Here is a 22,045-nt window from a genome sequence, read left to right as displayed (position 1 = left end):
GGACTCTAAAGGGAAATCTGTGAGGGTAGCTTTTCGTTTGCTAAAATGAATAACGCGGTCGCGTCACTGCATGTGTTCTGCATTTTTGATGGCCAGGAAGAGTCATGGAGCCTACAAGAGATTTATGGGGAACAGATGAGCAGCGTCTGACTCCAGGAACATCCTCAAGGATGCTGCAGGAAGTGGGTGAGCACGGCTCCCAACTGAGCCACCCCAGATGGGCTGAGCTGGGGATGGCCACGGTTTCTCTTTTTTTAACTTCTGTTTAATAAAACAGAAATGGACTTAGGAAAATGCTGCTGTGTAAAGCTCAAGAGGTTCTAGACTTTGTTTTTGTCTTTTAATCTTCGTAGGCTCAACTTTTGAAAATGGTGTTTAGGTGTTTAGGTAAGGATGATTCTTTCTCTCTCTGTGTGTCATCTCTTTCTTTCCCCACAATTGACAGACTTCGGTCTTGAGGAACCCCTCGATTTTGGCTCATGCCCTTGGTCTGAACGTAGGTATGCTAGACTACGAATGTTTATGTAGGTGACTCTTTGCTATTAAGCATTAAATACTGTGAGAAGTAACAAATCATCGTGCCTGAGCACTTGGGTTCTGATTGGCAGACCCGGGTTTCAGCATCTTATTTAAAAGCTTCTGTTATCTTCAAGTTACTTGAAATTTCCAGAACTTCATTTCCTTGTCTATTCAATGGGCCAAAAATAATAATATCCAGCTCTCGGGATGTTGTGTGGAGAGACCTTTATGGAAACGACTTGTATGTAGTCGATGCCAGGTAAATAGTAACCACTTGGTGTAGATTTTTGGTTTGTGCTATCCAAGTCAGTAAAGAGTGGGCATTATATGATGATGACCATGGGCTTCCCTGGTGGCTCTGTTGGTCAAGAATCTGCCTGCAATGCAAGAGACCCAGGTTCGATCCCTGGGTCAGGAAGAGCCCTTGGAGAAGGAAACAGCAACCCATGCCAGTACTCTTGCCTGGGAAATCTCATGGACAGAGGAGCCTGGTGAGCTACAATCCATGGGGTTGCAAAGAGTCAGACATGACTTAGCGACCAGACCAAACCAAACCATGACTTAGCGACTAAACCAAACCAAGATAGATGGATAGATAGATATGTATAAGCGTTTTCTTCATCATTGCTGCCATCATCATTTTTTTTCCACAATCACAGGCACAGATGCTAGATAGAAGGGGATTGGAAGTCTGATTACTGGGAAGAATCAGGAAAGAACAGAGAGGAAATGGATCAAGGAAAAAAAAGAGGTACTGCTGAAGAGGGGATGAGCATATATGAAGATAACAAGTTTCAAAGAATAAAGCGAGGTTTTCTGTCCTTTCTGCCAAGAGTTCCCAACATTTCAGACAGTATAATAAATAAAGAACTGGGTCTAGGAGGTTCCTTTTGTTTCTTTCTTGTCTTTTGACTTGGTACCAGGGTGTCAGCCAGTTCCCAAGCAGAGGGAGTCCTTGCTATATATTCTGTTGGACTGACTGACTTTCTCCTTCTTGACTGAGGAGTTCTCTGGACTCTGATGTTTTGTGTTGTGACCAGATAGACCAGTACATAAATGGGCATGTTTCCCTGTTGAAATACATTCGGGAACATTGTCCTCACCATTTCTAAAAGTACAGGCCATTGTCAAGAGAAAGGGAGAGTGAAAAAGAGAGACTACTTATATTTTTTCCATGACTAAAAGCCAAAAGTGAAAATGGACCCTAGAAATAATTTTTGTGTCTAAATGCTTTGGCATTTGCAATTGAGAGAGAGCGTGAAGACAAAGGAGAACAAGTATGAGAAGGAGGACAGCCCTTAGATATTTCCCCTATATCCTGTAGTTCAGAGCCTTAGTGGGTGCCTAAAATTGATTCATGGGCCTCAACTCCACCCTATGGACTCAGAACCACTAGGCTCTGGTCTGGGAATCTGTAGGTTTGCATTTTAACATGTTTTCCAAGTGAGGAGATACTAAATAAAAGCTGAAGACCACTGCTCTATTCCAGATGCAAAACCAGAACATTATTCCCTGTGCTTCCATACTTGCAAAGTTTCCTGGGCCAGCAAACACTTTCCAGAGCTTTTCTCTGATATCCTGGGAGGGGAAGTTCCTTCTGATTTTTAAAGTTTTTGAAGTGCTCATGAAAGCCTGTTTTCCGGGCGTTTCTCTGACCTGAGTGTGACTTGGCAACTGCAGCTCGCAGCTGGCTCGTGAATCCCCGCCCTGCTCAGGCTCTGGGCGTCCGTGGCGTCCTCAGGGTCAGTCATTCTGCCCCATCCTCATGGTCTGTGTAATACCCTCCCCCAGCCACTGCTTTCTCTATAATTCCCTCTTTTATTTACTGAAATAATTTTATCTAAAAATGAAAACTTATGTCAGTACAGTCAGTGGAAAGTCAGTCACATTTGCCATAAGTGATGGTAATCGGACAATGAAAAATCCAAGTGTTAATATTTTATTATTCACTGTTGCTCATGATAGTCTTTGAATTTGTGGGATAAACCAATTGGAGAGAAGTGTTTAAGGCAGGCTAACACCAAGGGAGACTTTCTTCTTGATTAAATCAGAGGGTTTGAACCAGTATTGAACAACTGATACTGTTTTCACTTCTTGCCTTCCTGCTACTTAAAACTGTCTGTGTCCCCACTGGTCCCACAGCACATAAGGGGGCAACTCTGGACGGGCTTCCCAGGTGGCGCTAGTGGTAAAGAACTTGCCCCCAGTACAGGAGACATAAGCCACAGGGTCGATCCCTGGGTCGGGAAGATCCCCTGGAGGAGGGCCTGGCAACCCACTCCAATATTCTTGCCCGGAGAATTCCATGGACAGAGGAGCCTGGCGGGCTACAGTCCATGGGGTCAGAGAGTCGGACACAGCTGAAGCAACTTGGCACTGGCTTTAAAACCTCTTAGAGATGGGCTTGCTTTCCTCGAGAAAACATGGTGTACAGCACACTCGTGCGCTTGGGCAGAGGAGGCGGTCATTAGGGGTCTCCATTGCTGTGGAAACGTCAATTCCAGTTCCTCTCTACTTCCCTGCTTCCCAGAGACGCACCTTTATTTATCTCCTTGGGCTTTTTCACTTTAATGCCTAATAATCACATCACCGTCATTCATTCTTTCCAACCATATTTATTGAGCACCAACTCTGCCAGGCTTTGTGGACACAAAGCAAATAAGATGTAAGATCCCTTCAAGGTCATAAGCTCAGAGTCATGGTGACGATTTTAGTAACTTATCATTCAAAGAGCTCTCACTGTGTACAAGGCACGGTTCTGAGTGCTCTGCAAGTGTTTAGACTTCGCTCCTCCTAAGCAAGCAAGAGGGAGTTTCCAGTATCTCTACCACTAAGGAAATCGAGGCATGAAGACAAGAATTAACTTGTTGATGCAGTGACTGGTGTCCTTGGCCCTGTCCCGCGCACCGCCACGCACTAAGCATGCTACCCGTTTATCTCAGTGAATCCTTGCAGAAACCCAGTGAGATCAGGCTTTCTAGTAGGTCTGTTTTGCAAATAAGGAAATTGAAAGTTTGGGAGGTAGAGGTACTTGAGGTCACACAGCAAGGAAATGGCTGACGGGAAAGAAATGCAAGCCCCTCTGTCTGACCCCAGGGTGCACCCCGCTGCCCTGACACTGTACTGTCTGATGGGACAGGGAGACGCAACTCCAAGACTCCATGAAATGCACTTGGAAGAGACTAGCTTCCCCCTGCACAGCCATGTCTAGAGTCAAGGCAGCGCCAAACAATTTCCTCTGTTCTCACCGTGGCTCCGAAAACGGGAGACTGACACTTTTCAGTGAGAACCTTCTGTACAACTACAGGAAAGAAGCAAGAGAAAGAATTCAAGAAGATAAAAGGATAAATACAGTTAAGTTTTCACGTACAGTTCTCAGTATCCTCTTTTCCACTGACACCCACCTGCACTCTTCTGTACATCTTGTCCATCTTTGGACCAAGTTTGCCATCTTCCCCCCATCGGTCTGGTCCAAATCATCACCTGGTTCTGACTAGATGGACAGGAGCCTCCAAAGGGGTCAATATGCTTACAGCCTTTGTGTGCGAGCATGCTCAGTCGTGTCTGACTCTTTGTGATCCCATGGACTAAAGCCCACCAGGCTCCTCGGTCCCTGGAATTCTCCTGGCAAAGAATACTGGAGTGGGTAGCCATCCCCTTCTCCAGGGGATCTTCCCGACCCGGGGATGGAACCGGGGTCTCCTGCATTGCAGGCAGATTCTTGGCTCAGTGCACAGACTGAAGGCTCTGCACACGGAGCCACCTGCGCTTGTAGCCTGGGTGGCTGAGGACTAATATGGCAGCAGCACGATCCTGTAAAGGCCTCAGTCAAACCCATCTCTCGCTGCGCCCTCGCCCTCCGAGGCTTCCCATTCGGTTAGAACCTTGGCTTCGTTTGCGGCGTCTCAGTCCCCGAGCACCTAGGCCTCCGTCTAATCCCGCGGCCCCACCGTCCGCCCGCTCTCCCTCTGCTCCAGCTGCCCCGGTCCCCTTGTTGCTCCTGCAGATCCTGCAGCAGCTCCAGCCCCGCGACTTCCCCACCCCCGGACCCAGCTTCCCCAGAGAACCGCCCTGTGCTCTCTGCAACCGTCCTAGAACCCAGAGTCACAGCGCCTACACGGAGGGGAGGGGCCTGTGCTGACAGTCTTATCTAAGACAGCTCATCCTCCTGGGACACGGGACCCCTCACTCCGTTCATTTTCTCTCTTGCACACCGCACTCCCCGACACAGGGTGCCGGGCCTCTGTTTGCTTGTTTGGGACCCGTCTGCCACATAAGTGTAAGCCTCAAGAAGGCAGGCCTTTTGTCGAATTTTGACTTGAGCCTCTGGTTCCAGCACCTTCCACAGGACCTAGTACCCAGCAGATCTTCAACGCTTCGGTTAAATAAAGGTCCCAAGGCAGGCAGAAAATCCCCCAGTACTTTCGGCTAACCCAGGCTCTGTCCTAAGCTATTCCTTAACAGGCACCAGCCAATCTCCCTTCTTTCTTCTGCCAAGCACTTATCTGCAGGTGACAATTAAAAAGTGAAGAAGGCGTTACCAGGAAACAGCCTATAGCCTTCTCCCGTTAGCTTAACAACCCCTAAGCTCCGCTGCCTTGGGCCCGAGGGGATGAGCGCAGGGTTCCAGTGGGGGAGGGGGAGACGCCCAACCCTGGGAGGCTGCGAGCCCCTGGGTGATGCGGGCAGGGAACCACTCGATGCACCTGGGAGCAGAGAGAGGAGAAGAGAGAGAGAGGCAGAGAGAGACAGAGAGAGAGACAGAGAGAGAGACAGAGAAAGAGAGAGACAGAGACAGAGAGAGAGACAGAGACAGAGAGAGAGAAAGAGAGACAGAGACACAGAGAGAGAGACAAAGAGACAGAGACAGAGAGAGACAGAGAGACAGAGACAGACAGAGAGAGAGAGACAGAGACAGACAGAGAGACAGAGACAGAGAGACAGAGAGAGAGACAGAGACAGAGAGAGAGACAGAGACAAAGAGACAGAGACAGAGAGAGACAGAGACAGAGAGACAGAGACAGAGACAGAGAGAGACAGACAGAGAGAGAGACAGAGACAGAGAAAGAGAGAGAGACAGACAGAGACAGAGAGACAGAGAGAGAGACAGAGACAGACAGAGAGACAGAGAGACAGAGACAGAGAGAGACAGAGAGACAGAGAGACAGAGACAGAGAGAGACAGAGAGACAGAGAGAGAGACAGAGACAGAGAAAGAGAGACAGAGAGAGACAGAGAGACAGAGAGAGAGAGACAGAGAAAGAGAGACAGACAGACAGAGAAAGAGAGACAGAGAGAGAGACAGAGACAGACAGAGAGACAGAGAGACAGAGACAGAGAGAGACAGAGAGAGACAGAGACAGAGAGACAGAGACAGAGAAAGAGAGAGAGACAGAGAGACAGAGACAGAGAGAGACACAGAGAGAGACAGAGAAACACAGCTGCAGTCCGAAAGGAGAATCCCTAGCCCCTTTGCCTCCACCAGAGTCTGGACTTAAGGAGGAAGTCTACCAATCTAGAGTATCAGCAAGCACTCTCCATAAGATGAACAAACCAGTATTTACTGAGAAAAAGGTGACTCACTGCTCGTCAACTGAAGCCAGAGGATTTCATGATGAACAAAACACAAGCTTCTCAGTAAAATCGCCATCTTTTTGTCATTAGCATTTCCTACATTGATAAATATTCAAAGTGCAGCTATGATCATGATTGGTACAGAGGTCTGCCAAAAAATTTTAGAGGTGTAAAAGAGATCCTTATACTCAACATTAATTAATTAGTATACAAAGTAACAAGCTAATTAAAGTATTTATTCATTTACTTATTTATAGCCTCATGTATTCATTCATCAGGAAATGTTTATTTAGTGCCTAATAAATACAAGGACTAATTCAAGTGCCTAGAAATCTCCCAGAATTCCTACAGAAAACAAAACATAAATTCATGTACGGAGAGGATGCCACGTAAGTGCCAGAGACTGCATGGGGGCTTCGCTGGCATCACACCGTCTAATCGCCACAACCACAGTGCGAGGTGAGCAACCCCACATCTCCATCTGCCAGGAGGGGAGACCGAGGCGCATCAAGGTTAAGGGACTCCCCTTCGAGCACGCTGGTGGCCAGTTAAGTAGGGAGGAGCTGCAGCGGACCCCAGATTTGCCTGGGTTTTAATACTGCTTATTCTTTCCACAGCCTCACAGATGCCATCCATCCTCATACCCGTCAGTTCCTCCCTAAAGCCTAGGCATGTGTTTTTACCTCCAGGTGTCGCTTCTATCAGGCCTCCTGGTGGCTCAGACAGTAGAGAACCTGCCTGCAATGCAGAAGACCTGAGTTCGATCCCTGGGTCGGGAAGGTGCCCTGGAGAAGGGAATGACTATCTGTGCCAGTGTTCTGGCCTGGAGAATCCCATGTGCAGAGGAGCCTGGTATCATTCTAAGCATGCTAGTCACCATCACCGAGGGGCCAAGCAAGCAGACTGAATGGATGGACACACCGGAGCCCACCGCTACCTTTGAAATATAAACAAGTACCTCTGTCCTACTAACAACCCAGTCAGATGCATCAGGCCACAGCTTGAACCCCACAGGGACTCACTGGAAAAGACCGCGATGCTGGGAAAGATTGAAGGTGGCAGGAGAAGGGGACGACAGAGGATGCGATGGTTGGATGGCATCGCCGACGCAATGGACCTGGGTTTGAGCAAGCTCCGGGAGGTGGTGAAGGACCAGGGAGCCTGGTGCACTGCAGTCCGTGGGGTTGCAGAGAGCCGGGCACAACTTGGCGAGTGAGCAAGGATGACAGGGAGCCATCGCACTTAGATTCGGATCTAGGAGGGCCTGTCCTGCCTCTCTCTCCTCCTCCTCTCCTGCCTCTCTCCCCTGTCTTCATCCGCTCCAGACACAGCGGCCTCCTACGTATTCCTCAGGCATACAAGATATTTCCGACCTTGGGTTTTTACGGCCTCATCTGCCTGAAAGGCTTCTCCCAGATCTGTGCATGGCTAGTTCCTCACGGTCTGATCAAATGTCACCACCCAACCACTTTCCACAAAATAGCAACTCTCTATCCCTCTCTAGTCCACTCATTCCAATTCATTTTTTTCTTTTTTTGAATTGCCATTAGGACTATTTAATATTATATATTTATTTGTTCATTAGCTTTTTGGCCTCACCCCCAAGAATATTTGCTGGGATTTTCCCTACTTCAGTATTCCGGTGCCAGGATCAATGCCTGGCACATAGTAGGTGAACAGGCAACTGCTGTGGGGTGAATGAACGCGTGACGGCAAACATACATGCGTGAAGAGGAAGTGCCGGCTTCATAAACGGCGGATGGTCCTAAGATTCCCGCTGGGGAGCCACAGAGGGCAACGTCCTCTGTCAGTGTTCTCAGGGTCCACCCACCGCCAGGTTTAACATCACCACAGACGCCCCGGAAGAACAGGAACTGAGGGTCCTCCACTGGCAAATTACTGTGGCTCTTCCAGGGAAGTACCACAGCGGATCGAGTGCCTAGGTCTTGGGAGCAGAAAGTTTCAGACCAACTCGGCCACTGCATGGCGGTGGATGAACTGCTCCACAGGCTACTCAGATCCCAGTCAGGAAAAGAAAGATACTGTTCTAGCATCTAACTCGTAGCAATGTTCTAGGACTCCGCTCAAGGGTTCCCACCTCGGGCAGGTCTCCTCTGACCACCCACACGAATGTTGCCCCATCCTGTTCTTTTATAAAATGTTGTCATCATAGAGCTTTCTTCTATGTGGAAGTTATCTTTTCTCTTTGTTAAATTCCTTGCATATTCTCTGGCTTCCCCCAACTGGAGGGTAAGATCCCCAGGGATCATCCCCATCCTAATACCCCTGAGGATCCCGGTGGCCAGAACAGGACCAGGCACACAGTAAGAACTCAGAAAATAACTGTGGCTTGAAGGAATGATTGTAAAATTCATGAAACGCCCAGTAAAATGCCTGGCATATAAAAAACACTTAGGTAGGGACAAATATCATTATTACAGGTGTTATATTTGTTGTTGCTAGGGCTATAATTACTATTCCTTGGGATATAAATTTTTTTTTTTTTTTTTTTTTTGAGCTGGGACAGGGTTCCAACCCGTTCAGCATGACTCTTTATCAGAAAAGGCTAAACCACTACTGAGTGATTATACTCCAGTTTTAAAACTCAAAAGGCACCCACATCTGATTTCTTTTGGGCCCCGAGCCTCTGGTCCCATGACAGCTGGCAGGGTGCTCATTTCCCTTCTGGTACATATTTTTCATGGTCTGTTTTTTGGGACTAAGATACAGCGACTCTGTTAGGTGTGGCCCCAAGCAGTTTTGATGCATTTGTATCATCCTTTCCAAAATCCTGAGTCTTAAGAAGAACTATGATTCCACTTCATGGATCACAGCCCTGTCGTGGCAATGGGACTTGCGTAACTCAACGAAGCTATGAGCCATGCCGCATGGGGCCACCCAAGACGCACGGGTCATGGTGGAGAGTTCTGACAAAACGTGGCCCACTGGAGAAGGGAATGGCAAACCACTCCAGTGTTCTTGCCCCAAGAACCCCAGGAACAGTATGAAAAGGCAAAACGTGACACCGGAAGACGAATGCCCTCAGGTCAGAAGGCGTCCGACATGCCACTGGGAAAGAGTGGAGGTTCTTAGCCCTGACTCGTAGGATGGAACACTTGGGGAAATTCGAGCAACTGATCCAAACATAAACCTCCAACAAAGAAGACTTAAGGATTTGAACTTGGGTTAGTCTGACTCCTGACTCACACTCTTATTCTCTAGAGTAAGGTTTATCTCTGAGCTGGCCCAGGGCCGCTTAACTAGGGCGGGGGAGCCGTAACCAGAACCCAGGTCACTTCCTTCTCTTCCACAGTCCTTCCACAGCCTACACCTAATCCCAAGGGAGACAACAAGAAGACGGGCACAGCCACATACCCAACTTTCTAATAAAGGAGAATAGCTAAAGGCAACTCGGATATAAAATGTGCTTACATAGCTTTTCATTTTGGCATTTTTTTTCTGTACCAAGTGGTACTGAACACAGAATAGATTTAACTCTTCTCTACAGCATCATCTTGGCCCAGAAGCAATTTGTATCTCCCTGGGGTTAAAAGAGAGAGGCTTCTAAATACATAGAAAAGTCTAAGCATCTGATAAATGGAAGTGATTTAAAGTCAGCCCCTTGCAGTTTATATAGAAATATGTACATGCTGCTGCTTCTGCTCATACAAATCTCCCCGATAGAATACCTTGACCTTCTGTCTTGTTTTTGAATCTCCCACGTCACCAATAGCCAGATTTCATGATTTTTTTTCATGACACAGTAAAACATTTCAGGAGGTTTCTTCCAGATCCATTACAAACAGTATGGCCACTGCCAACTCTGTTTTTATCTCATTCTGCCCCTCGTAGCTGTTTTCATTAAAAACAATAACTGTGTTCTGCCCACCTTAATACTTAAACTGTATCATTTCCATAGAAATGACTTGGATGTAGCTTGATGAAGAAAGCTCAGAGGCGATTTCAGAGTATTCACTCAGCTCTGAAAGCACTCAACTAATTAAGACCAGTGATCTTTAATTTTTGTACTGAAAGAAACTGCAGAATGCTGGCTTTTAAAAAAAAATCCACCTTACCATCTAGCAGCTTTACAGAAACACACGGCTTTTCCTTCAGCATAAATGGACACTACAGCTTTTCAATTAAATTAGTCTTTGGAGAGACATGCAAAAGAGCTAAAAAGCTCCTTAAAAATCTTTCCTGCTTCACTGCTCCTCCTGTGCCGGGGGAGATGTGTAGTTACGATGCAATGCTATTTTCTTCTTACCCTGCCGAAACAAAGTTTTCAATCTTGAACCCTGAACTGGCTATGTTATAGAGCTTGTGGAGGTTTTGCTTTTGGTTTTCAAGCCCACATTTGGTTTTCTAAAACTATTTTGAGAAAGGGGGTGTACATTACAATGTCCTATATCTTTGTACTTCCAGAGAGAGCTTTGTTAGACCCTGTTTCAGGCCGGGTAGTAGGTAGAGGAATACTGAAACTATTTTTTAAATTAACATAAATGGAAAGGAAACTCTTATTTAGATGAGCAAAATTCAAGACAAATCCTTTCCAATAGGACCCAGGTATTTTTTCCCCCTGTGTAATTTCTCTAAGCTCATTATCTCTAAAACTTTTGCATTGTGCATTCCCTGTTGTTAAGCACAGCTAAATAATACTGATATATTAATAACAGGATTAGCTAGCCATGCATCCTGAATTTTAATTTCTCATTTTTTTTTTTAGCGTTTCAGGCCTTGCTTTGGCGTCGCCACATGTGTGGGAATGCCCATGGGGACATGTTTCTCCTCGGAGGGAAAGCAGAAGGCTGGGGGCGGCAGCGGGCAACCCCACGTGGCCGCTTCAGCGACCTTCGACCCCTCCAAAGTAGTTACTCATTTCATCCATGGAGTTTGCTTTGGAAACAAACACATCAGCAACCCCCACCTGCATCTCACATTTCTCTTCTGCCAGGTCACGTATGTATATTTATAATATCTTGGGAAAGGACCTGAGTCCGATAGTCACCCTCTGACAAAAGAAGTAACGCAAACACGGCCAGGCTGCTGAGGACGACTCCAGACGCACCTACAACCTGCACACGAGTCCTCTGACCCCGTAGACAGAGTCCAGAAGTCACATTTGGGCTCAGGGTCTCTCATTTTTATTATCCTTTCTTAAAGACCCAGAATATCTTGAAATCGACTTTTACATGCTAAACATATCCCTTCTCCCGAAAAAAAAAAAAAGTTCCTAAAACAAGTGATTGACACGTCAGTAGCAGGGAAAAAAATGATAAACCCAGTGAAAACAGTGTAGTATGTAGGGGCCTGTAATGATGGAGTGTGTTTTCCTCCCTGCAGCATCCAGGTAATCAGGCAGTCTCAACAAGCTTTTTCTTATGTGGTTAGAATGACTAAGCTCATTCATAACCATAGAGCTGCTTGCCAAAGGTCACCCTAAGGAACAGGAGAATTTCTAACTTTCACTGGAACTTAGGAAACTTAAAATAATTGTAAAAGTACACATTGTTACAAATTACTGAAAAATAATATATTTTAAAAAAACCTCTTCCAGGGTGAACAGGTTCTAGGAAGGTAGAAGGATGAGCTCTCTGATAACAGACTAGAGAGAAGACATTCTGTGTTTACCCCAACATTAGAAAATGAAAATAAATTTCTCCCAAAGGAATAAAAATAAAGCAACATTCTCAACTTGCAAGGCAACAGAATTATTTGTGTTCCGAGCTTCTTTTAATACCACTGTGATCTTTTTTTTATAAAAGTCGCTCAATTTGATTGTAATTAAATATGTAATGAAAAAGCACTGCTTCGGGGAAGCGATGCAAGACACTCTCTGTTAGTTTAATGCATTTCCAACTGACTTCGCATCAAACGAAAATGATACTCTGTGTATGCCTGGTCTTAATATAGAATTTGTTAGGCAATTTTGTGTTTTTTAAAGGGGACTTGGGTGGACACAGACATTGCCTTTGAAATAGGGGCTGAATCTTCCTAGACCATGACATACCTAAATAAAATTGATGGTACAAATCCAGGGATGGGCAGGAAGCACCATGCTGGACATTTAACTCGTGTCAGCTAATTACGGACCTAGCATAAACATGAACAGGGCCTAGGTTTTCCTCCTGCATGATTTCCCTTAAGCTCAGCTGCAGTGATGAGCAGAAGTGCCTCGTTTCAATGGCCTTAAATAATGCCAGGCTCAATGCCCCTTTAAAACCTGCTCAATCGAGAGTACAAGTCCCAAGACAAATAGATCAACCCAGGTTTATCCAGTTGGAGAAATTCCATCAAATGAGTGAGAAAGTCAGCTGGGATGAAATGAAAGCATAAGCCTGCGCTGGAGAAGGTGACAAAAGGCAAGACGCTTCCAGGGACAGAACTGCTAAAGATGCCTAGGAGGTATTTGTTGGGTGTGAAGGTTTCCTGAACACTAGCAACAGAGTCGAGGAGACTGGGAGAAAAATAAATATAAGATGGTTGAAAAATAAACGCACCATGTTTCTGAGGGATGCGTCTACCCTCCTCAGAAGTGGGCTCTGATTTCCAACCCCCAAGCCAAGAGAAGAGTTTTCTTGTCCAGAAGTTTCTCATGCCCCCTCCCCCTTACCTGGCTTCCACTAGAACTCCCTGTCACTGGCAATCTGCAGATTAGGGTTAATGCATTGTGTCCTGATATGGCAGATTAAAAATGAAATCAATAAATGCCTAAAACAAATGGGCTTTTGAGCTGTCCCGTTCAATCTGAGTCTTTAAGGGTGAGGAGAGAGGAGGGGGAAGGGGCTCGGAGGGCAGGGGCAGAAGGACCAGTGAAACCATCAGTTTCCACCCAAAACACTGTGTGGACAGTGTGGTTTCAAGGTACCTTTCTTTTTTCAGGGATCTGCCTTAAATCAACAAGAACAGCCTGAACAGATCACGCTGCAGAGCACCTTTAGGGGTGGGAGTATGTGTATATTTTTTTTGTTTTCCATTCATCTGTTAAACATCATACTGTTTGGGTAAGTGAAGGGGTCTCTAGCATGCCTATTTAAACCTTCGAGACGTGAACTTGTCTCTGAACTACGCTAAAGCAGAGTGAGAGCGCCAGGGCTGGGACTCCACCCTGTGTCCAGTTCTCTTGAACCCCATCCCTCTCACCAGTGAGTTAAAGGTAAACTTCATCCTGAGCTGTCTGCCTGTTGCTGAGACCTTGCCAGCCAATCTAGTCATTGCCATCATGAGTCTGAAAGAGAGATGGCTCAGGTCATCTCAGCCCTCCTCTGCAGTATTCCGAACTGTCCCTGCTGAATATGCTTCCCATGTAAATAACCTGTGCTATTAAGGTGCAAATTGCAACTTTTAAGTAATGATTGCTAATAGTCTAATGTTTGCTGCCACACAAGGACATTCATGAAAACAAAATCTGCATTATTCATCTCCATATTAAATAAACAAAATAAACTGAGAGAGCTGTTCTTTCCTGCAAGACTTTCCTCAGATCTGGATTACCAGATAGCTTCTGAGAGTCAGCAAAAAGAAAACATTTCATCTCTTCCGATAGACAGAAGCCCGTAATTTATATATACGTTAGACATTCATATATATATGATTTCCAAAGATTTTGCTTCCTATTGGAATTGGCTGGCATTATATAAAAACAAGAGTTCAGGCTGGTGAAATTAAATATGTTGCACGTGTGCAGAGGCTGCGACAGATTGTAGGAAATAGAAGGGTTAGAGTGTAAGTCTACAGTTTTAAATTTTTAACGACTCTGCGTCCTGCAAAATACAAACAAATCACAACGCTGCTCTGTTGTATTTTACCTTCCTGCCATCTTCCCTGTCTTCCCTACAATGGATAGGGGGGAAAGATGCTGGTACAGAATCCTGCAATATTTTCAGGTTAAAAAGTAGACGCATTTTAGTGGTGAATGAAATATGTATCAAAGGAAGCAAAGATACACACACACACGTACGCAAACCCGTGGGGCACTGCAGGCTGCTCTCTAAACTTTCTTCCTTGCCCGAAGTTATAGTATGGTGGAAGAGCGTAGCGTTAGAAAGCCAGGAGGAATGACATTTCGAAGGGAAATGTTCTGACTTAGCTGTTTCCTTAAAGAGAGCTGCCTACCTCACAGCCCTTCCCTTAAAGGAGGGAGGAACAGAACCAGTAAAGGCTAACATTCCCCATCACTTGTAATATCCTCTCCCTCATTCTATCCACATACCTGCTTTATTAGAAAGTTCCGTAAATGATTCCTTGAAATGTGGAACTTAAAACTAATAATGCAAAGGAATCAAATGGCCTCCAACAGTTCTTGGGAAAGAGTCTCAGTTCTGATTCACTCACAGGCTTTTTCTATCTTACATTATTCATTAATCAAGCTAGAACTCGAGCTTTCAACATCAGCCCATGGGAATAATTACTTACAGTTGTGTATTGTGTTTAATTTTAAGCAGTGATAAAAGTTAGCATGGCCACAGTTCTGGAGCCCACCTTGTTCTTCTCCCTGGATGTTAACTGGCAGAAGAATCGGAAAGCAGCTAACCGAATGTGAGAATAACCACTTTAGCTAAAACAGCATAGCATCGGTGACTTCAGAGGAAAGAAATATTACGTGGAAAGATATCCGCTTCAGTAATACGTGAGTAAATAATACCGTAAGAGAGGCCTCATTGTGTACAAAATGAATTATTCCCTTTCAGCTTGACAAGGGTTTCCACTTCTTCCAGTGAAAATAATAAAAGCCATGAAAACAAACATGTAAAGACACTAGGAATACAATATGCCAGGAAACGGAAACTGCAGTCAGAACTTTCTAACACACACATGCGCTACAGTAAGCAGATAAGCTAACTCCAACAGATACCAGCTTAATGAAAAGGATCTAATTTAAATAATGTGATACGGCTTTATGGTATACACACCTGAATCCTCATTGATCAGAGGACAATTATAATCAAAGCAGTGCAATTCTGAGCAATGCACTTTTTGTAATGAGTTTACCAGAGGAGACATGTCCAGTCGTTCTGGTAATTTAAATTACTGCCTAGCTGTTGATGGCCTTTACCGGAACAACAAGGGGGAAAAAAAGAGTACTTTCAGGGCAGTATCACTTCTTGCTGGACTGTTGCCCGGGGTTCTCTTGTGGGATGACACTAAGGACTTTATCTCTAATAATCTAGCTATACTTAAACTTACGTTGCTAGCCCTAGACGAAGCAAGCTGACTCTTCCTGAGCCTCAAAGGCCAGTGCATACCCCAAAGCTGTTCGGATTGCAAAGCAATCTAAGTTTTAAAAAGTAAGTGAGTTAAATGTAGAAAGGGACGGGGGTAGGAGGAAGAAACTGTTTGCAAAAGAGGTAGCTAGAGTTGAAAAAAGAACACCTCATTGACTAAGCAAGTTCTAAATATATACGGTACTAAAATACCTAAATTATTTTGCTCTTAGAGAAACAATTGGAAAATAAATGAATCAAAGCTTTATAAATGATATTTCCCCATGCAATTTGAACCAAACCATACGCAGTTTCAGAAGCAATTCTGCGCTCAAAAGGGAAGATAATTGTGGATATCTCCAAGCACATGTACTGCCATTCTTGGCTGGAATCAGGCCATGATGGAAGATGAGCTTGGTGGTCCAGCATGTTCAGACACAAACACCCACTTTGCCCAGATTTGTGACTAACTTTGGATTTGTTCTGAGGGTGGCTCTGCAAAGTTTATGAAAGTGTTCCACTGAACTTCTTCTCCCTAATGTTTCGCTCCAGTTGGAACAGAAGGAAATATTGTGGGGGGTCTGCAGAAGACCAGCCTTCACTGACGCTGCCTTAAAGCTTGAGGGTAAAGACAGAAAGAAGGGGAGGAAAAAACTTAAGCTCTTTGCTAATGCCCGATTCAACTGAAGGACACAAAGAAATAAAACGCCCACATTAAAAGCCAAACAAGATAATAATTGTGCATGTCTGGCTCTCAATCTAGAGGGCAAGGCTTGCGTCACTGGCACTCTGAGTTACCATGGTGAGTGATTTATTGATATATATCAAGAATGAATAGATCAAAGGCAGTGAGATGACAGGTGATCAATCAAATGTCAAATCAAAACTAGCAATCAAGTGGAAAGCTGATTTTTCAGTGGGTGGGTCTGGCAGGAGAAAAATGAACTTTCATATTACACTTCCGAGAAACAAAACCCCAGCATACTATTAAAAAAGCAATTAAGCAACCCAAAAGGAAGGAAAAAATCCTTTACAAGCTCTAACATCCTGATCCATTAACCTGTTCCTCTCTTTTTTTGGAGGAGGGGGTGGTAAGAATTCAAATGGGATAGTTCCCACCGCACAAATCAATTTACAAAGTTTGCAACTCACTCTGTGCAAAGAAGATCCAGAACTGTTTCAATGTTCGAGGGGCATTCCCCCCTGCCCCCCACCTTTTTTTTTTTTTTAGAGAAGGGAGAGTGTTGATTAGATTTCCAAAGGAGGCTCCTCTTAGAAAACAGATTCAAAGATTCCTTTCCTGGGGTGGTTTTTTACACCTTGGCGATCAAAGCTGAAGTCCCATGGCTTGCCCCAGAGCCAGCCTTGCAGCCCTAGGCTGGGGCACGGCTCAAAGTTCAGCGCCCCAAACCCCCGCGAGAGGAAACGCCGTCCCCTGAGGCCAGAAGCCACTGGCAGCGACCACCCGGAGGGGGGCGCGGGCGGCAGGACTGCTCCCCACTGCGAACCCCAAATGCTCAGCGCAACTTTGGCCCGAGAGGCAAGAAGCAGACTGGGAGAAAGTTAGGGGTGGGGTAGAGGGTGGAGGGAAAAAAAGTTTAAGGAGGAAAGGCTTGGTGGGATAGCTTGCCCCCACCCCCCAACCGGAGCCTGGAAAGGGGAGGACAGGGGAGGCTGGAGAAGGCGAGCGAGGACGGGGTTATTAGCGGGGCAGAGCGGGGCACCGGAGCTGACGCCCCCGAAAGGCAAGCGAGGGGGGTGGCGTCCCGGGGCGCCCGGGCGAGGAGCTGGCGCCCCGGGCCGCCGGGCCGCCGGGCCGGGCCGCCCCGCGCGGAGCCGGGTCTCTTACCTGCCGCCCGCTTGGGTGCCTGCTGCTTCCTCCTTGGCATCGCTCTAGTTCGCTCCAGTCCCACTTCTGGCGCCCCAGCCCCGAGCCGCCGCGCGCGGGGGCCCGCTGTCTCGCTCGCCTCTCCGGGTCTCCTCCGCCTCCTGCCCGGTGGCTCCCAGGGCGTCACTCGGCCTCTGTCCCCCTGTCCCTGCAACTCCTCCACCGGGGGCCGGAGACCCCCCTCTCTGCGTGGCAGGCAAGACACGGGTGGCTGTGCCGGCTGGTTTGAAGTAGAGGTTGGTTCTGCCTTGTTTGTTTGTTTGTTTGGTTTTGGATTTTTTGTTTTTGTTTTTTCTCCTCTCTCTTTTTGTTTTTGCTTTTTGGAAATTTTTTTTTTTTGGTTTGGTTTTTTTTGTTGGTTTTTTTTTTTTTTTTTTGGTGACTGTTGAGACACTTGATTTCTTTATTAAACATCCAAGAGCGGGTTCGGATGGAAGGGACGAGGGACGCACACGCGCGCGTAAAGATAAGGAAAAAAAAAAAACAACACACAAACAATCCTGGGAAGGTAGTGGGGTCCTCTTTCGCTCCTTCCTTCTCCTCCTGGCCTCCTGCGCCTCCACCTCCTCGTCTTCCTCTTCCTCGCCGGGCTCGATGGCGGATTCGCGCCGGGGGCAGAGAGATCTCTCACTGTCGGGTTGTGGCTGCTGTCAGATCCCCGTCTCTGAGTGATATGCGAGAGGACAGGAGCGGGTTTGGGAAAGACAGAAAATCTGGAATTCACTCGCACACACTCACACACGCACACTCACACACACACACACACACACACTCACACACGCACTCTCGCTCCCTCTCACTCACACACACACACTCACACCCCCCACAGATGCACACACACACACACACACACACCACGCGCACGCACACACATACACACACACTCTCACACACACACAAGACAGGGCGAGGCGATGCCAGCAAACATCGATCCCGCTGAACAAACTGAACATTAACAAACTCCTCCTCCTCTCCCCGCGACCTGATGACAGGGAGAAATTTACTCCCCAGCCGCAGAGCGCCAGGCAGAGGGAGTCTATTAAAGGGACAGTGTCCCGCCGGGAGCGGGGCGGGGCGGGGACCCCGGCGTGCCGCCTGCCCTGCCGTGCGCCCCGCTCGCTGGCGCTGCGACGCGCCCCCCGGGCCGCGGGGACACCCCTCGGAGGAGCGCTGAGAAAGGACGCGCTGGGGGCAGGGGGATGGAAGGAGGAGCCCCGGGCGCCAGGTAAGCTCCACCCACAGGGACGGAAACAGGACCCTGAACGCAGGATGAGGAGGGGAGGACTGCGCTTCCCTTTGGGAGGAGGGATGACCACCATCCTCTGCTGCCTCTTAATCTGACCCAGGGACGTCCTCGCCACCCCCTTGCAATGAACGCCTCTGCTTCTCCCACCTTCCTGCTAGTTTCTGGATGGTTATAAAAGCAAGAATCACACAGGCCTCTCTTTGTTTTATTTAAATACCATGTCTATTGAGCACCTACTATGTGCCTCTCTTCTGGAAACACAGAAGTTATAGAGAAAGGGAAGATCCTGCCCCCCTCCCCCCAGTGTTTGTTTTCTAATGGGGAGCAGATAAGTTGCCCCCAAATATCCGGACTTTGCTTAAAATGTCACTTTCTCCTAGAGGCCAACCTTACTTAAAGTTTCACATGCACATCTCCACCCCTATCACATTTCTCTATTTTATTTTTCTCCACTGGGCTTACCAGTGTCACACGTATGATCACACATGTCAAATACAGTTTTCTATTTTTCTTGTCCAAATTTCCCCTCTGGGATATAAGTTCTGTTGGGAAGAGAGGTTTCTGCCTCTGTGGTTTATCCCCAGTGATGGCACGACATAGAGCAGGTGCCCAATAAAACATTTGAATGAATGGAAAGTAAGCAGATAAGATAATTTCAGAGTGATACGCTCCATGAAGGTGTTAAAAGAGGGTTCCATGACGACGTTGGAAAGACAGCGTAGCCTCAGTGCAAGAGATGCTACTCCAGCCGAGACAGATTTCAGCCAACCTGTGGTTGGAGCCCTGCTATGGGCCGGGTCCCTTTTGAGCTCTTCTGGGGCCAGGATGAACCTGGACCCTGCCCCCAAGGCACTTTGTTCCAGTGGGAGAGACAGACGATTAAAGGGGCAAAGGAGGTCTGCTGGGACAGCAGATGCTCTTAGAAGGGATAGTTAACCTGGACTCGGAGGAAGGCAGGATGGTTAGTTGGGCCAAAAGGGAACTCTGACAGCATGTCCTTAGGCGTTATCTGAATCTTTCCGAGGGCTTCTTCCTCCTGCCTTAAAATTTCCTAAGGCTCTTGTTAAGATGCACATTCTTAGGCCTTATTCTAGAATAAAATGTTCTAACCCTGGTACTACTGATGTTTTGGGGCCACAATCCTCCGTTGTGGAGGGTGTTCTGTGCGTTGTAGGAAATTTAGCATCATGTTGGGTGTCCACCCACTAGATGCCAGAGTCTTCCACCCCAGTTGTGTCAACCAGTATTGTATCCAGACATTGCCCAGTGTCATCCACAAGGCAAAGTCACACCTTCATCTCCTAATTGGAAATTTCTAGGGCCCCATTGCCCTTGACCTTCTAAATGAGAAACTTCTAGATGAGCTCTTTGGAATCTGCATTTTTGACCAAACAACTCCTAATCCCACAAGTGAACCTCCTGTTTACTCCGGTTTAAAAACTTCTGCTACAAAAGGCTTTGTTCTTTTGGAATCAGACATACCTCAGATTGCTAACTATAGAGCCAGCTAAGGCTTAGATATTAAAATAATGATTAAAATGATTTAGGAGTTCCAGGGGTAACACTGTTCCTGGCACTGTGATGGTCTCCACCAGTGCCCGCTCCCCAGTCCCGCCCCCACCAGGCACTCAGCGCTGAGGCCTGACCAGTGTGGCCAGGGGCACTCTGTGCCTACAGCTCACCCCCTGTCACTTTTACCCTCGCTCATGGGGAATGACCGAGGATGACCCATCCCACAAATGTTTTTCTAAACCATTCTTTTGGACCATAGGAAACTCCCATCCTACCAGTCAATTGCAGGGTGTACTGTCACTCTTTGCGAAGTGCTGTTGAATCATTTTTAACATCCCTGCACAGGGCAGGGGTGCTCATTTCTCCACACATATGTGGTACAAGTTTTTAATTCACTTACCCTAAATCACCCCATCGGCCTCCGCCCATGATCGGCCCCACCTAACCCCAGCCCAGTCCTTAGGCAACGGAGGCAGAGAAAAGCCCACTTCATAGCTGGCAACGTCAGCAAAAGGGGCATTAGTACTAATTAATTCTAATTACACAGCACACCTTTCCGGAGCGCTGTGATAGGAAGCATAGCTTGTTGAGTAAAACCCCCGTCGTCTATGTCATTAAGGAACCGCAGTTATAAAATTAGGAGGTGCAGACTTGGGCCTCAACAGAGAGAAGACTGAGACTCCAGGAAGCTCAGCTTGGAAAATCTGCCACGTTCGACAGAAGCCCCGTGCCTGTCGGTTGGGCCTTTGAGGTCCATTCAGCCCTTTAACAAACGTCGACTGCGTTAGGTGCCCGCTGTTGCGCTGAGCACAGGAGATGCCGGAACGCGTAAGATAGGACCCGTGCCTTCCGAAAGGGTCTGTAAAATGACATCTCAAGGACGGGGAACTAGGAAAGGAGTTGAGGAGCTGACTCCAGCCTTGGAGTAAATCAGTAGGGCGGCGAGCAGGAGACCCTGAGCTACAGGATCTCCGCCAGCCGCTCTTCACGGTTCTTCTCCGAATCTTCCCTCCGCTCTTTCCTCTTCCTCAATCACTGGTTCCATAGCGGGTGAGCGGCGCTCACAGGATCTGCTGTAAAAGTTTCCTTTTAGCCGGCGGCCAGCTCATTCTCGGACCACATTTCTGGAGTGTTCTTTCATTAATTTGTGTGTGTTTTCCCTATGGCTACTGCTGCAGAGCGTATAGCCTGGTGATCAACAGCGAAGACTCTGGCTGCCCTAGGGGGGTGCCGAACGCAGTGGGGCCCGGATGTCACTCAGCAGGGTGACATGACACTGGAAAACGCTGAGTCACACAGTGAACGTGTCAATATTCCCTTTCAATCCGGGAAAGTGTCTGTTCGCTGCTGGTGTGGCTTTTGTGCCCATCACTGGCCAACTTCTATTTTCAACCAAGAAACTGGAGATTTCTGGCTCAGAAGCTGGGGGGGGGGGCAAGAGTACCTGGTTAGACTTTCAAAACGTGGTCTGTTTTCATGGAATTCACTTTCAGTTTACTTCTGTCTTAGAGAGAGAGACTGTTCTCCATTTACGATAGCAATCTAAATTTTAATATAACTTATGGGTTTAAAAGTATCCTTAAGGAACAGTAGAGAATAGGTAATGGGGCGGGTGGGTTGAGAAGATAGCAAAACGAGAGGAAGGTGGCATGGGCGTGACTCGAATGTGCAAAATACCAGTCCACAGGCTCTGGCACTTGGAGAAGCTTCTTCCCAGAGCTGGTGGCTTGGCTGTGTCTAAGTATCCAGGGAACTTAGCATCCTAGGATCCAACACGCAAACTTTGGGATGTGTAAAGACATGAATTGATTGGAATGACTCAACCATATTTTCCAGAACACTCTGGCTCAACATCAGAATCTCCTGGGGACTTTTTAGGTAAGATAAAGAAACACAGGCCCCACCCCAGACTTACTAAATTAGATCCTAGGGTGGGGCCAGAAAAATATGAAATTTTGAAAGTTCCCAGGTGATTCTGATGAGGTGCCAGGCCACTGGAAGCTCCCTTGTGCAAGGACTGAATTTTGTAACAAGTGAATCAAGTTAGCAGAAGTTGTTGCATGAAGGGACAGGCTGGGCGTCTCCTGTTGGATTCACTTGCAAG

At 47.0% G+C, this 22,045-nt stretch overlaps 1 protein-coding gene and 1 long non-coding RNA gene across 4 annotated transcripts in view; one reads left to right on the top strand and one right to left on the bottom strand.

Annotated features, from left to right (window-relative positions):
- The window catches only part of TSHZ2 (teashirt zinc finger homeobox 2), a 496,921-nt gene extending 478,820 nt beyond the window's left edge, over positions 1–18,101 (bottom strand). For all 3 annotated transcript variants that reach the window (XM_019972595.2, XM_019972596.2, XM_019972594.2), the window contains exon 1: positions 17,145–18,101. In XM_019972595.2, coding sequence (XP_019828154.2) covers positions 17,145–17,184 — 40 coding nt within the window. In that variant the 5' untranslated portion in view covers positions 17,185–18,101. The remainder of the gene's footprint in view (positions 1–17,144) is intronic.
- A 179-nt stretch (positions 18,102–18,280) lies between these two features.
- Positions 18,281–22,045, top strand: part of LOC139186622 (uncharacterized) — a 28,335-nt gene continuing 24,570 nt past the window's right edge. The window contains exon 1 of the long non-coding RNA XR_011570298.1: positions 18,281–18,408. This is a non-coding gene — a long non-coding RNA (uncharacterized lncRNA). The remainder of the gene's footprint in view (positions 18,409–22,045) is intronic.

Source organism: Bos indicus, chromosome 13, assembly GCF_029378745.1.
Source record: "Bos indicus isolate NIAB-ARS_2022 breed Sahiwal x Tharparkar chromosome 13, NIAB-ARS_B.indTharparkar_mat_pri_1.0, whole genome shotgun sequence".
Taxonomy (NCBI): domain Eukaryota; kingdom Metazoa; phylum Chordata; class Mammalia; order Artiodactyla; family Bovidae; genus Bos; species Bos indicus.
Note: the sequence above shows the minus strand (reverse complement) of the source record. Positions and strands in the feature narration are given on the sequence as shown.